This window comes from Neocloeon triangulifer, unplaced genomic scaffold (assembly GCF_031216515.1).
Source record: "Neocloeon triangulifer isolate White Clay Creek 2 clone unplaced genomic scaffold, ASM3121651v1 ptg000006l, whole genome shotgun sequence".
NCBI classification, from domain to species: Eukaryota; Metazoa; Arthropoda; class Insecta; order Ephemeroptera; family Baetidae; genus Neocloeon; species Neocloeon triangulifer.
In genome coordinates, this window is record NW_026775549.1 from 4,239,416 (window position 1) to 4,251,798 (window position 12,383).

Sequence of the window (12,383 nt, forward strand, 5' to 3'; positions counted from 1 at the left end):
AGTGCCTGCAATTGTAACCAATCAGAGGACGGGAAGCAAAATGGTACAACGTTGCCAGCTTTGCAACCACTCCAGCAAGTTCGGACCAAAACTTTCGCAAGATTCAACAAGTAGTTTTCTGCCCTGCTACTGGTGCTCATTTGGTGCCTCAACTTGAAAATCATCAAACCTCACGCCGTTCACGAGCTGGACAGCTGGAGAGTCGAGGACCTTACATTTCTTACACCATACTAGTAGAAAGTCTGCTGGAGTGAGAATAATTTTCAGGGCTAAAAACAAACAGAGGATTGTTTTTAAAAACTTGGCTTTCACCTGTCGTCCATGAAATTGTTAAACACCTAAAACCTAAAGGTTCGGAATGTAAATATTTGAATAATGAGAAAAAGTTATCGTTTTATATTTTTTAGGTACATAGGCAATGGGCAAACAAAATCTTTTTCAAACACCGCTCTCGGCATTAAAACCATCAACTCAAGAGCAACTAGGGTTGGTGCTAGACTCGAGGAAAGTCATCCGCTCCAAAGATGGATACCTGAGGTGTGTGTATTAAATAATAATTAAACACCTAAATAATCTTCTTGCAAGTTGCTCACTCATATATCCAATAGTAATTTAACGTTTCGTGTGTTTTTAACTTTTTTATTTCACAATTACAGGGATTGGAGAGGACTAGCTGAAAAGGTCGGGCTGACCGCAACTCAACAAAACGCATTGAATGCAAAAACACAGTGCCATTTTACAGCGGAAGTGCTGAAATATTGGCAGGCGCTGAGTGATCCAAAGTTGCCTCCTAATGTTGGCACTCTGCAAGAGGTGCTTAAAGAACTGGATCGTTGGGATGTTCACGATGACCTCACGCCAGTCTTTGAACTGGACGCAGAAAATTTTGCCTGTCGAACAGCAGATGCTCTGCCATTCGGTAGCGAGAAAGGTGCACTCACTGTCGGTAAAGAGGAGCTAGTTGTAGCAAAACAAAAATTTTATTATAAATTATTTCCAGATGACACCTATCTCTTAGAGAAAGGTCTTCCTCCACAACAGTACGATGTCATGCTGCTATACGCAGACCAAGACATCCACAGAGCCAAAGAAATTATTGAAAATTTGGAAGAAAGACACATCAGAGTAAGATTTTTTTTTATATTTTAATGCCACCAAATTTACTATGTCTTTTATTTTTTCGACTAGGTTTTTGACAAAAATCGAGACCTCATTCCTGGCGTATTCGAATTTGACGCTGTTCTTGAACTTATTGCAAACAGATGTAACAAGATTGTGGTCATTTTCTCTGATCACTTATTTCAAAATGACAAAGTGAATAATTTCCATGTGTCGTATGCACAGTTAGTTGGGATAGGTGAGCTAAATAAGTTTTGATTTTCAATGAAATGAAATTGTTTAAATCATTTTTTCAGAAACAAATATGAGGAAAATGATACCAGTGACATTCGGGTCCTGTTCTGTGCCCAGCAAACTGAATTTTAACTTCCGATTGGACTATGAGAAATCAAAATTGTTTGGAAACTTTTTTGATAAGCTCTACGATTCTGTTCGACCTGGCCACATGCCTCCCTCTACCCAGTTAAAATTGAGGTAATAATTCATGGACTAATGATTTGCTGATTAATATATATATGTTTTTTTTTTTTAATTTAGAAATATTCCTGTCCAAGCTGCAAGTGATAAGCCCCATGATCAACCAGATGTCTCTCCAACCGACTCTGCTTATTTGAGCGAAACGGTTCTTTCAGAGACCTCAGAAGCAGTAAACAAAGTGCGCCAGAAAAGTAAAATTAAAATCCCAAAGTTTTTCAGAAAGAAAAAGAAGGTTGCCGAGCCTCTGCTTGCATGATTAAAGATAGTGGAATTTATGTGATATAGATAATAAGTTTTTAATCAGACAAAAAGATTTGCACATAAAACAAAATTTTAAGATGACAATTGAACAATAAAAAAAACTCACTTTCCTAAACCGATAAGTGCTTCATCCATCAGCTCATCATCCGTGATGCATGGCGAGGGTTGTGACGAGTGGGGCGAGGGTAAAATAATAGGCGAAGGGGCTGGGGATTTGACAATGTGCACAGACACAGACGGTGACAATACTGGAGGCAAGTGGACTGGCAAAGGCGACTTCTGCACTGGTATCAATAGAGGAGGAAGGGGTGGAGGCGGCGGAGACCCCTTTAGCCCTTTTTTGTCCACTGAGAAGTCAATCAGAAGACCAGGAGAGCTGTCGTCTGAATCGCAATCTCTAGGCGTTTCAATTGGTAGTTTCGGGGGGCTCAGGTGCCCCAGGTCGGGAATCTCAGCTTCTACTTGCTTTTCAGGCTCCTTCTCAGGCACCACCTTGACTGGCACATCAGTGCAAGGTAGCATGGGCAGAGCGACAACAGGCACCATCTTCAAGTTGTTCAAAGGCAGCGGAGAAAAGCTGCGAGGCTTTTCTCGATCCTCCAGCTTTTTCAGCTCCACTTTGGGTTCTAAAAGTTTTTCTTTCTCAGTAGATTTTTTGTCCTCCTTACTCTCTGAGCGCGATAGCTTTGGGATTTGGAATTTAGTGTCCAATTTAGGCATTTCGATTTCAAGTTTTGCCTGAGCAGCCAAAATTTTAAATGCTCGTTCGCTGTCTGCATCTTCCCGGTGGGTAGAAGGACTTGAGTGACGATCTTTTATTTTGTCCTTAGTCCTTTGCTTGTCTGAAGAGCTGCTGCTGCTGCTCGAAGACTTTGGCGAGTTGGTGGAGCTCTGCTTGGACAAGGAGGACTTCGAAGTGCTTGGACTCAGGCTACCTTTGGACTTGCTTGACGGGCTTGATGTTCTATTTGAGGACGAAGAGGAAGAAGAATTTGATTTGTGAAGAGGCTTTTTTGACGCAGGACCACTGATGACCCCCGGCTTTAGCCCAGTGTGCTTGGGAGAAGAGGGCAGCGAAGAAGACTTGGATGACGATTTCGAGTCCTTTTTAGTTTTATTGATTGTGATCTTGATGCCCTCAGAGCTCGACTTGACCATGTATTCGGAATTTTTCAAGCCGTTCTTGTTGTCAGTTGAGGACTTTTGGGAGGACGAGCTCTTGGGCTTGTCAGAATCCCTCCTCTCGGCGTCCGGCGGCGGCGACGTTTGGGCCGACTTCAATTTGTCGATCACAGCCGAGAGCGAGCCCTTGCGGCTGCGTCCCTGCAGAGGACACTTGGTGGAGCATTGTGGGTCCTGCGCGGAGGTGGCTGGGAGGCTGGCTGCTCCAGGCGCCGACTGCAGTGGTGGCGACCCCGCCGTGTAGTCGGACGCCAGCGTCCCTTGCTTGTGAGTGGACATCACCACTGCCGGCTCCAAATCCAGGAGAGAGGCCACCACCTTCTGAGCAGGTGTCATCGGTGGTTGCCCCGCTGGCAGGGGCGAATCCCCTCCGCTCAACCCAAAATCCTGCTTCACCTTGGAAGACAAAGACGAGGATGACGACAAAGACTTGGACTTCGGACTCGATGAGCTGTTGCTCAACGAGGAAGACTTTTTGTCTTTGTCCTTCTTGACCCTGTTTGGGTCGCTGCTGCTGCTGCTGCCACTGCTGTTGGATTTTGAAAGAGTGCCTTTCAAAGCAGACATGCTTGGTTTGCCTGAGCTTGACTTTGGTGATGGAGTCGAATGCTTCGGGCTGACGGCAGAATGTTTGGGACTGCCATAGATAGGCGATGAAGAGCTTGAGCCAGTGCCCGAATGCTTAGGGCTGCTGCTGTGCGATTTGCTCTTCTGCGTCGGACTTGTTGGAGTTTTGACAAGTGATATCTGAGGGTTGTTTGCTCCTGGTGATAAATGAGAAGTTGGAGAATTCGGATACTTGCGTTGCAGAGGAGGAGAAGTGGAAGGAGAAGTCAGAGGCTTTGGAGATTTGCTCTCCGATTTGGATTTGTCTTTGCTTGGAGCCTGCGGCGGTCCCATCAACTTTCCCGCTTCAAAACTGCCTTCTTCGTCCCTGTGACGTTTTTTCTTCTTTTCAGACCTCTTTTCGTCGGGTCGCTTGTCTCTATTTTTTGACGACTTTTCATCCCTGCTCCGATCTTTACTCCGCTCTTCCGTCTTGATAGGTGTAATTGTGATGGAGCTTGGGAGCGAAGGTGTTCCTGAGCTCAGTGGAATAATTTCAATCCCAGAGCGCTTGTCAAGCCCCACGTTTCCCAGAACAGACGAAATCGGTGGTTCGGTGGGGGTTGAAATCGGAGTGATGCTAACGGAGGGTCCCACCAGGCTCGATTTTCCCTCCAAAGTAATTTCAAAAGCCTGGTGGTTATCTGACGAGTTTTTTGAATCGGTCGAGGATGCTGAATTTTTTCTACTCTCCAAACGCGCCCGTTTCAGTTTGCGTCGCAACTCATCATTGCTGTCCGACGCCTGCGACTCGTCCTCAAACACAAAGGACTCGACATTAGAGTCTACGAGAGCATCTTCCAAGAAATCCATGGCCTCAGCAGGAGCGACTCCCATAGAGTCGTAGCTACCCTGAGTGTCCTGACTCGCGTCTTCTTCAGTACTCAACTTTCTTTTGGGACTCCTGCCTGTCCATCCTGCATCACCAACCTTCGACCTGCGGCGTTTCTTTGCTTTTTGGTCGCCCATCATGTTCAGAAGGAGCGGAGACGTTTTTGGCTGACCGACTATTGGCTCTACTGTGATCTGGGATGGAAAAAATTGCTCAGGCGACGTGTTGAGAGAAGCTTGATAGCCTAAGTGTCCCATCATGTGGCTGTGGCTTCCACCACCTGACGACTCTGATGGCCGTGGGACAGGCTTGCATTCAAAGTCAGGCAAGAGCTTGCTCTGCATGGAGTCCGTGTTAAAATTTCCCAGGCTGAGGCCAAAATTTGAGTTTGTCGGCTCAACAGCTTGGTGCTGCCACTTCTGAATGAGCGCTCGCATGGTTATTGGAATGGAAAGGCTCCTGCAAATAAATTTTGATAAGAATTTCAAATTTATTTTTTCACTGACAGTGTTGACCTACCTTTGCACAACTTTGCTGGCGTAGTCTGCCATGCCTTGGTCGTCTGTGATTGGTCCATACAACCGACAACGAACGTTGCAAATGTCGCTGAGGTCCAATTCTACAGTGGCCATTGCCTCCTCGAAAGGATGCTCAAATGAGACAGACAACTGTTGGTTTGAGAGTGCAGACACTTCGAAAATTATCAAATCGTTGAACTCTGTAAAGCAGAAAAAAATCAATATGTTTAATTTACAAACATAATAATTCTTTTTTACCTTGCTTGCTTGTTGGTCGAACACAGCTTTCCACTAAGGTGTTGAAAAGAGCCTGTTGTCTCAACAAAGACAAAATTTGTGGCACATGAGTTGGGTGCGTGAAAGGGATATTTTGCATCATTATCGCATTTATTCCTTTGCTTTCTGTCAAAAAATAGCAGTGCTGCTGGTCGGGCAGAGTCTGGAATTTTATAGAGTATAAGATATTTTCTTGATGCATTGATTATTTCCTCCACTTACGACAAAGAGGCCTTTGTTGTTGGCACTGTCTAAGGCTCCAGACGAGCAGTTCTTGGTGATCAGAGAGAGCATCGGATGCTGAGTATTTACATCGCCAGTTTCAACCTCTGTGATTTGTTGCAAGCCTTTAACTAAACTTGTGCACATAGCGATAGGCTTGCATAGCCGAAGTACGAATGTGGCAGGCAAAGAGGCCGAGTTCTGAGGTCCCAGGCTTGCATACACAGGAGATCTAGCAATAAAATTAGTTCCTATCTTAAATCATATTATTAAGCACTACCTCTTTCCACTTGACGAAGCTGTGATTGTGATGAGTGGGTTAGTCGGCAACTTGTAGTGAATAAATTGAGCGCTGGCTTCATTACAAACTTCAACACTCAGTCCTAGCCTTTTCGAAATAACGTTCTCCACAGTCATCGGAATAGACGTTTTCAACTTTTCATCTAATAAGTCATACGGCGAAACAAAGAATGTCAGTCTCATAGGATGACCTAAAATTTAAGACTTAGAAAAAGATAAAACTTGATATTTGCTTGAAACGCACCTCCTTTCCTATTCTCAAGAATACCAACTGGCGACTTGTGTATTAAGTTGTGAGGCTCTTTAATGAATGACTGGATTTCGGCCAAATTCATTAAGTCGGTTTCAAGGCTTTGCAGAGCCTGGAAAACCTTACCCTTCTGCTTTTTGTCTGCGTTGATTTGGTAAATGGCAGCCAAGTTCTCCAGCTGTTTGGCAAAGTCGGCAAAATCTCCTCTTGCCAGACAATTGACCAACTCTTCACAACTCTGAAAACCATTATTAGCAAATTAAAAACTTTTATAATTAATTAATAATCATTCTTTATGAATCAATACCTGCTGTTCAACTTTTCCTTCATGATGAATTTTGACATCCTTCACACAACCACTCTGCTCCAAAACTACCTCCAAGTAGAACATGTCGGACGAAATAAACCAGTCAGTCCCAGAAAGGCCAGCCATGAATTTAAGCCTGGAAATAATTTCAATACAATTTTTAAAAGTGTTGGCGTTTATGTTAGCAACTAACTCAAGTTGTCTGGTAACACTGCCCAATCTTTCGACCATCGACTGCAATGAGGTGACCTTAAACGAGTGCTGTAAGGTGTCCAGGCACTTTTGGAGCTGCTGCCTCTCCATAAGATCCATCGGATAGCGCTTGTCGAGGAGGCACAGCTTGAGCGACTTGGCGCTGTCGGTGAACGATTTATACTGGCTGGTTTTTGACCGAAGTTTTTCCATCAGCATTTCCATCTGCCATTTTTTGGCGTGTCCTGCCCCAGCAGTTCCAGCACCTTTTAAAATACGTAAGATTTTTAGGTCAGTAAATAATGATTTCAAAAGTACATTTCTAAAATGTATCATATGTACTTGTGCCTGCTGGAACTGGGGGTTTGGGAAGTGGCACCTTCGCGGCCTCTGCTTTGCCAGCTAAAGGCGCTGCCATCATGGTGAATGATCGATTTTTGTTTATTTATTACATCTCTTCTGGATCGGCCTGCATGAAACAAAATTAAAAAGTCAATAATTGAAATAAATTACGATAAAGAACAAAAGCTAATTATAATTTTCATATTGCGTAGAATTTTTTTACAGCTATTTATGATTAAAAATAAATACATAGACATCCTTTGTAAAATGAAAACTCGCATTTCGCAAGGCGATGATGGCAAGCATAAGGCAGGCAAAGAACTTCTTTACTTTCTTACCAAAAGCGCCGAAAACGGGCCGCAAATTCGACTTTGCAAACTTCAAATTTCGATCTCGGTGTTGTGCAAAACGGAACCAAAGTTAAAACGGGAGCCGATATCAGCCCGTCAGCGGACCGACCGACTCCAAATCCAAACTCCAACTTTACTCACTAAAATCGCACTGCTCGCAATGTTGCCATATTTACGACGTGACAAAAGAACAAAAATTTCCCCTCGAACGTGTCTGGTTTGTTTTCAGCACCGTCAGGTGGCAGTGAAGGTCACACAGCTGGCCCAGGCCGATTGCTGGCTGGCTGGGATGATTTTGAGCAACAATTTAGCCTCCCGAATGTCGAATGTTGGTCAAGAAAATATTAATGACAAAAACAATGAACATAAAAGGCCAACAGGGGGTGTAAGGAGACTAATTTGACGAGATAACAGTGGTAAGTGATGCTTGAGGAGAAGGAAGAAGCCTTGGAAATTACCTAGCCGCAAATTAAAATAGGTCTGCTTAATTTTTGTAAAATCATTGCCGGCTTTAAAATATTATTACACAAATCTCTCAAACATTAATTTATTATTACTATAATTTCGTAAAAAAATGAAGGTAGAAATTTAATAGCTTCATATTTAAGTTTTTATGTTATTTATCTAATTTGAATAATACACATTATAATACATAATTACCACTTGTCTAAAATCCTTCAAAAGCAATATAAAATCAGAAGGATTTACCTGATATGAAAATGCTATTTTTCAGATACATACTTGGCAGCGACGACGTTTGCATATTTTTCAGTGCCGGACTAATAACTTTCATTCAAGCAATCATGATAAGGGTGAGTGCATTATTGATAACAAAAATAACATTAAATTATAAAATTAAATATTTTCTACAGGGCGTTAAGTGGCTGACTTTGGTCGCCGTCGTTCACCTGTTCGTTTGTCCCTATACAAAAGTGGAGGAGAGCTTCAACTTGCAAGCAATGCACGACATATTATACTTACGGTTTAATTTATCAGAAGTATGTTTTGCAAGTTCGTCTTAATTTTATCTTCATTGATGAGAATTATTTTATTATTTTAGTACGACCACTTGGAGTTTCCAGGAGTGGTCCCGAGAACCTTTCTCGGACCACTTTTTATTTCACTCTTATCAAGCCCAGTGATGATGATAATCAGCTTTTTCGATTTTAACAAATTTATCATGCAGTATGTAGGTAGGTCAAACTTTGCAAGTTTTTTTTTAAGATTTTGCTTTGACGCTGATTCTTATTAATTCCAGTCAGGATTGTCCTAGGCCTTGTGACAATTGGATCATTTTCCAAACTCTTGAGCTCCATCAAAAAAGAGTTTGGTGCTGCTGTGGCCGCCTGGTTCACCATGGTCAGCGCTTCTCAGTACCACTTCATGTACTATCTCAGCAGGCCCTTACCCAATATCATGGCTTTACCATTAGGTACATACTTTTTGTAAAAAAAATACGCTAAAAATTGAAATTTAAAATTTCAGTGCTTCTTGCCTTTCACTTCTGGTTGAGCAAGCAACCCCGACGATTCATCATCGTATCAGCTGCTGCGATCATAGTGTTCAGAGGCGAACTAACACTTCTCCTGGGCATTCTACTTTTTCACGATTTAGCACTGAAGAGGATAACCTTTTCAGAGTAAGAGGTTTTAATTTTTGTACTGAAAATAATTCACGGAGAAAATTTGTAGACTCTTAAAAGTTGGCGCCATCAGCGGTTTAGGTTGTCTTGCCCTAACTGTTTTTATCGATTCGATCTTCTGGGGTCGTGTTTTGTGGCCAGAGGGAGAGGTTTTGTGGTTCAACACAGTTCTCAACAGGAGTCATGAATACGGGGTAAAAATTTTTTTGACATTCTCTCCTTTGACGATTAATTTTATTAATTTGCAGACGTCTCCTTTCCTGTGGTACTTCTACTCTGCAATTCCCAGAGGAATGGCTTCGTCGATCTTTTTCCTGCCACTCGGTCTGTGGCTGGAACCAAGGAGCAGACAGCTGGCTGTTCCTGCACTACTCTTTGTCTTCCTCTACTCATTTCTACCCCACAAAGAGCTTCGTTTCATCATTTACGTTTTTCCTGCGCTCAATTTAGCAGTTGCCTCAGCCGCCCATAGATTGTAATATTATTCGTTTACATAGAGAGTTGAAAATTTTAACAAACTTTTGCAAAGGTGGAGCAACAGAGACAAGTCCTGGTGGCAAAATCTCTTAGCTGTTGGCTGTGCTTGTCACATTCTCCTGAACCTGATGTTCAGCATATTTATGCTCAGCATTGCCAGGACAAACTATCCCGGAGGCGCAGCCATCGCAAGGATCCATCAGCTTGAAAGTGCAAATACAAATGTTACTCTTCACATTGACAATCTTGCTGCTCAGACTGGGGTGTCCAGATTCACCCAACTGTATCCCAAGTGGAGGTGAATATTTTACTTTTATTTATTTAAAATACCAAAGAATTCAGATCAGTTGCAAAGTTAAGAAAAATTAAGGCTAATGACCTCCTTTGAAAAGTGACTAATAATTGATATCTTAATTTTTTTTAATTGTTTCTTTTAACTAAACTTAAATTGAATAAACGTCCATTTTTTTTTAAAAGAATTGAAAAACTGATAATTTTTTACTGTTTAAATATTTTTTTTTTAATGTTTTTGTGCAGATATGACAAGACAGAGAACATGGGTCGAGAAGGCCTGATGCAGTTTTCTCACTTGCTGATCGAGGCTAGAAGCAAGTATTCTCTAAGCCTGCGGCCATATGCCTTTACCCATACCACTATGGACATTGTGGAGGGCTTCTGGCATGTGACCTTCAATTACAATTATTTCCCTCCAATGGAGATTAAGACCCGGCCTCAAATTTTTATTCTCAAGAGAAACGACAACTACACCTCAGTTTTGGAAAATGAAAAAATCGGACTCGAAAAGCTAGAGAAGTTGCTTAACAGCTCTACCGTTCCCTTAGATGAGGTGATAGAAGAGCCCAAAATACCTACTGCTGATGCATCTTCTCAGACTGACGCAGTTGAGCCGATAAGTGAAACTCCGTCTTGGACTGCAAAGAAAAGTACGCATAGACAAAAAAATGATCAAAAGCAGAGAGCAGAGAATTCTGCCGAAACAGAAATTCTCAACGATAAAAGTGACCTTTAACTTGTGTGCGCTTTACTGGAGGTCTCAGCCTAGATTAAGGTAGTATAGTATAGTTTGCTTTTTGAAATTGCAAATCTTAGCTTTTGAGAAAAAAAATGACAATGGGAAGTCTTTAATTTGTTTTTATGGCCGGGACCTCCCAAGAGTATCGTAATTTCTGTCTGTGATGTAATGTCTAACTATCTAAAAAGATGTTTATTGTGTTTTTGAGATTATAATGAAGTTACCTCCCTCTCCTTTTGTCCATCACTGCCTTGAGAAGCTGGTTATTGCTGATGATACCGTCTTGCATCTTGTCCCAACCATGAACTCCTTATTTTTCATTTTAACATTTTGATTTGTTTCCGGATTTAATTATTTGCATAATGTACTGCAGCAGATGGAAAGTTAAACCCTGTTATATAGTCCTACACAAAACTAAATTGCCGTCTTCCATTTTCTGCCATATGGGTTAGTGTATTTTCAACGCCAAATACATTCAAGTGTGTTTTGAAATAAAACGCATAAAACGGTAATTAGATATTAATTATTTTTTTCCTCCTTTTATTTTGATTAACATTTTGATAAATTTCCATATAATTCGTGTTTACAATGTTCACAGCAAAAATTTAAAGGATTTTTACGATTTTTACATTGGATTTTATAATGATTAATAGCGTGGTCAGTTCAATCAATCACGCATGCACACACAGCACATTAATAACAGTGCAGGCTTTCAAAATAACCAGAGGCTTTGCACTTCAGCACTAATTAGCATTTTACATAGTTTTTTCTAAAATATTGCATAAAAAGAGAGACATTATATCAATTTTAAAATTTTGTAGGGTGGATCCAGGAATGATTTGGGTGTGATTGTTGATGAAAAGTTACCATTTTGAAATTCATGTATGATGTTGGGGTTGGAAAAAGGTGCTTCCTCCTAAATTTTCAGCTAAAAATATTGGGTGCTTTTCCGGGAAATCAGATTTTTCCAAAAACACTAAAATACAAATATCTCTGCTGCTACTAAGAATAAATGTATGCTGTTTTCACATTCAGACGTAACTTTTTACGCCCGACAACTTTGCCATTGACGAATTTTGCGTAGGTCAAAGGTCAAGGTCACTAAATTGCAAATTTCACTTTTAAACGCAATTTTCGCAAAGAAGCACCCCTCAGATTTTTTTTGCAGTATGGAAAAAAATGTAGCCCTAAGTGTGTAGAACAAAATACTTGATTTTCAGAATGGTAACTTTTACCATTTAATTTATAATAATAACTGAATATTAAAAAACAGTGAAAAATCACTTTTCCGCAATAGAAATTAATTTTCAACCAGCGATAACTTTGTTTCTGTTACAGAAACGACAAAATGTGTAATGACAAAAAGTTTTTGTCTTGACTTTCTGCATCCAACCATGTATCAATCAAGAAGGTCAGGTCACCTAAGGTCATTGACCTCGGTGACCTGTGACCTTGGAATACAGTTTTGCAATTTTTTAAAATTATTTTTCATAAACTTATTACGCGCTATTATTTTCTGCACAGAAAAATTGCAAAATTGTATTCCAAGGTCACAGGTCACCGAGGTCAATGACCTTAGGTGACCTGACCTTCTTGATTGATACATGGTTGGATGCAGAAAGTCAAGACAAAAACTTTTTGTCATTACACATTTTGTCGTTTCTGTAACAGAAACAAAGTTATCGCTGGTTGAAAATTAATTTCTATTGCGGAAAAGTGATTTTTCACTGTTTTTTAATATTCAGTTATTATTATAAATTAAATGGTAAAAGTTACCATTCTGAAAATCAAGTATTTTGTTCTACACACTTAGGGCTACATTTTTTTCCATACTGCAAAAAAAATCTGAGGGGTGCTTCTTTGCGAAAATTGCGTTTAAAAGTGAAATTTGCAATTTAGTGACCTTGACCTTTGACCTACGCAAAATTCGTCAATGGCAAAGTTGTCGGGCGTAAAAAGTTACGTCTGAATGTGAAAACAGCATACATTTATTCTTA

General features: G+C 40.8%; 3 protein-coding genes across 4 annotated transcripts; 2 read left to right on the forward strand and 1 right to left on the reverse strand.

Annotated features, from left to right (window-relative positions):
- Window positions 1–52: 52 nt before the first annotated feature.
- Window positions 53–1,963, forward strand: LOC132194391 (myeloid differentiation primary response protein MyD88). The gene is made up of 7 exons (XM_059615633.1): window positions 53–351; window positions 408–537; window positions 657–946; window positions 1,001–1,125; window positions 1,189–1,357; window positions 1,416–1,593; window positions 1,657–1,963. Exons 2-7 carry the CDS (start codon window positions 419–421, stop codon window positions 1,850–1,852), a joined length of 1,077 nt encoding a protein of 358 aa, XP_059471616.1. The 5' UTR covers window positions 53–351; window positions 408–418; the 3' UTR covers window positions 1,853–1,963.
- On the reverse strand, window positions 1,207–7,389 carry LOC132194382 (mediator of RNA polymerase II transcription subunit 1). Its single transcript, XM_059615618.1, has 10 exons — window positions 7,223–7,389; window positions 6,885–7,011; window positions 6,544–6,808; window positions 6,351–6,486; window positions 6,038–6,281; window positions 5,774–5,984; window positions 5,494–5,725; window positions 5,254–5,434; window positions 4,997–5,195; window positions 1,207–4,936 (listed from the first exon to the last, which is right to left on the reverse strand). Exons 2-10 carry the CDS (start codon window positions 6,961–6,963, stop codon window positions 1,960–1,962), a joined length of 4,524 nt encoding a protein of 1,507 aa, XP_059471601.1. The 5' UTR covers window positions 6,964–7,011; window positions 7,223–7,389; the 3' UTR covers window positions 1,207–1,959.
- A 91-nt stretch (window positions 7,390–7,480) lies between these two features.
- LOC132194386 (dol-P-Man:Man(7)GlcNAc(2)-PP-Dol alpha-1,6-mannosyltransferase) lies at window positions 7,481–10,898 on the forward strand. Of its 2 annotated transcripts, none has more exons than XM_059615625.1 (10): window positions 7,481–7,712; window positions 7,968–8,046; window positions 8,107–8,232; window positions 8,295–8,427; window positions 8,493–8,666; window positions 8,720–8,873; window positions 8,926–9,070; window positions 9,125–9,351; window positions 9,406–9,651; window positions 9,891–10,898. In XM_059615625.1, exons 2-10 carry the CDS (start codon window positions 8,038–8,040, stop codon window positions 10,381–10,383), a joined length of 1,707 nt encoding a protein of 568 aa, XP_059471608.1. In that variant the 5' UTR covers window positions 7,481–7,712; window positions 7,968–8,037; the 3' UTR covers window positions 10,384–10,898. The 2 variants fall into 2 exon arrangements, with proteins under 2 accessions (XP_059471608.1, XP_059471607.1); XM_059615624.1 differs by having other exon boundaries at window positions 7,481–7,650.
- The last annotated feature ends 1,485 nt before the right edge of the window (window positions 10,899–12,383 follow it).

Coding starts and splice junctions, on each gene's coding strand:
- LOC132194382 (XM_059615618.1), bottom strand. CDS start 6,963: ATGATGGCAGCGCCTTTAGCTGGCAAAGCAGAGGCCGCGAAGGTGCCA. Junction 6,487..6,543: donor AGTGTTACCAGACAACTTGA/GTTAGTTGCTAA, acceptor AATTATTTCCAG/GCTTAAATTCATGGCTGGCC. Junction 5,985..6,037: donor TCTTGAGAATAGGAAAGGAG/GTGCGTTTCAAG, acceptor CTTAAATTTTAG/GTCATCCTATGAGACTGACA.
- LOC132194391 (XM_059615633.1), top strand. CDS start 419: ATGGGCAAACAAAATCTTTTTCAAACACCGCTCTCGGCATTAAAACCA. Junction 1,126..1,188: donor TGGAAGAAAGACACATCAGA/GTAAGATTTTTT, acceptor TTTTTCGACTAG/GTTTTTGACAAAAATCGAGA. Junction 1,358..1,415: donor TGCACAGTTAGTTGGGATAG/GTGAGCTAAATA, acceptor TCATTTTTTCAG/AAACAAATATGAGGAAAATG.
- LOC132194386 (XM_059615625.1), top strand. Junction 8,667..8,719: donor TATCATGGCTTTACCATTAG/GTACATACTTTT, acceptor TTAAAATTTCAG/TGCTTCTTGCCTTTCACTTC. Junction 9,652..9,890: donor CAACTGTATCCCAAGTGGAG/GTGAATATTTTA, acceptor GTTTTTGTGCAG/ATATGACAAGACAGAGAACA.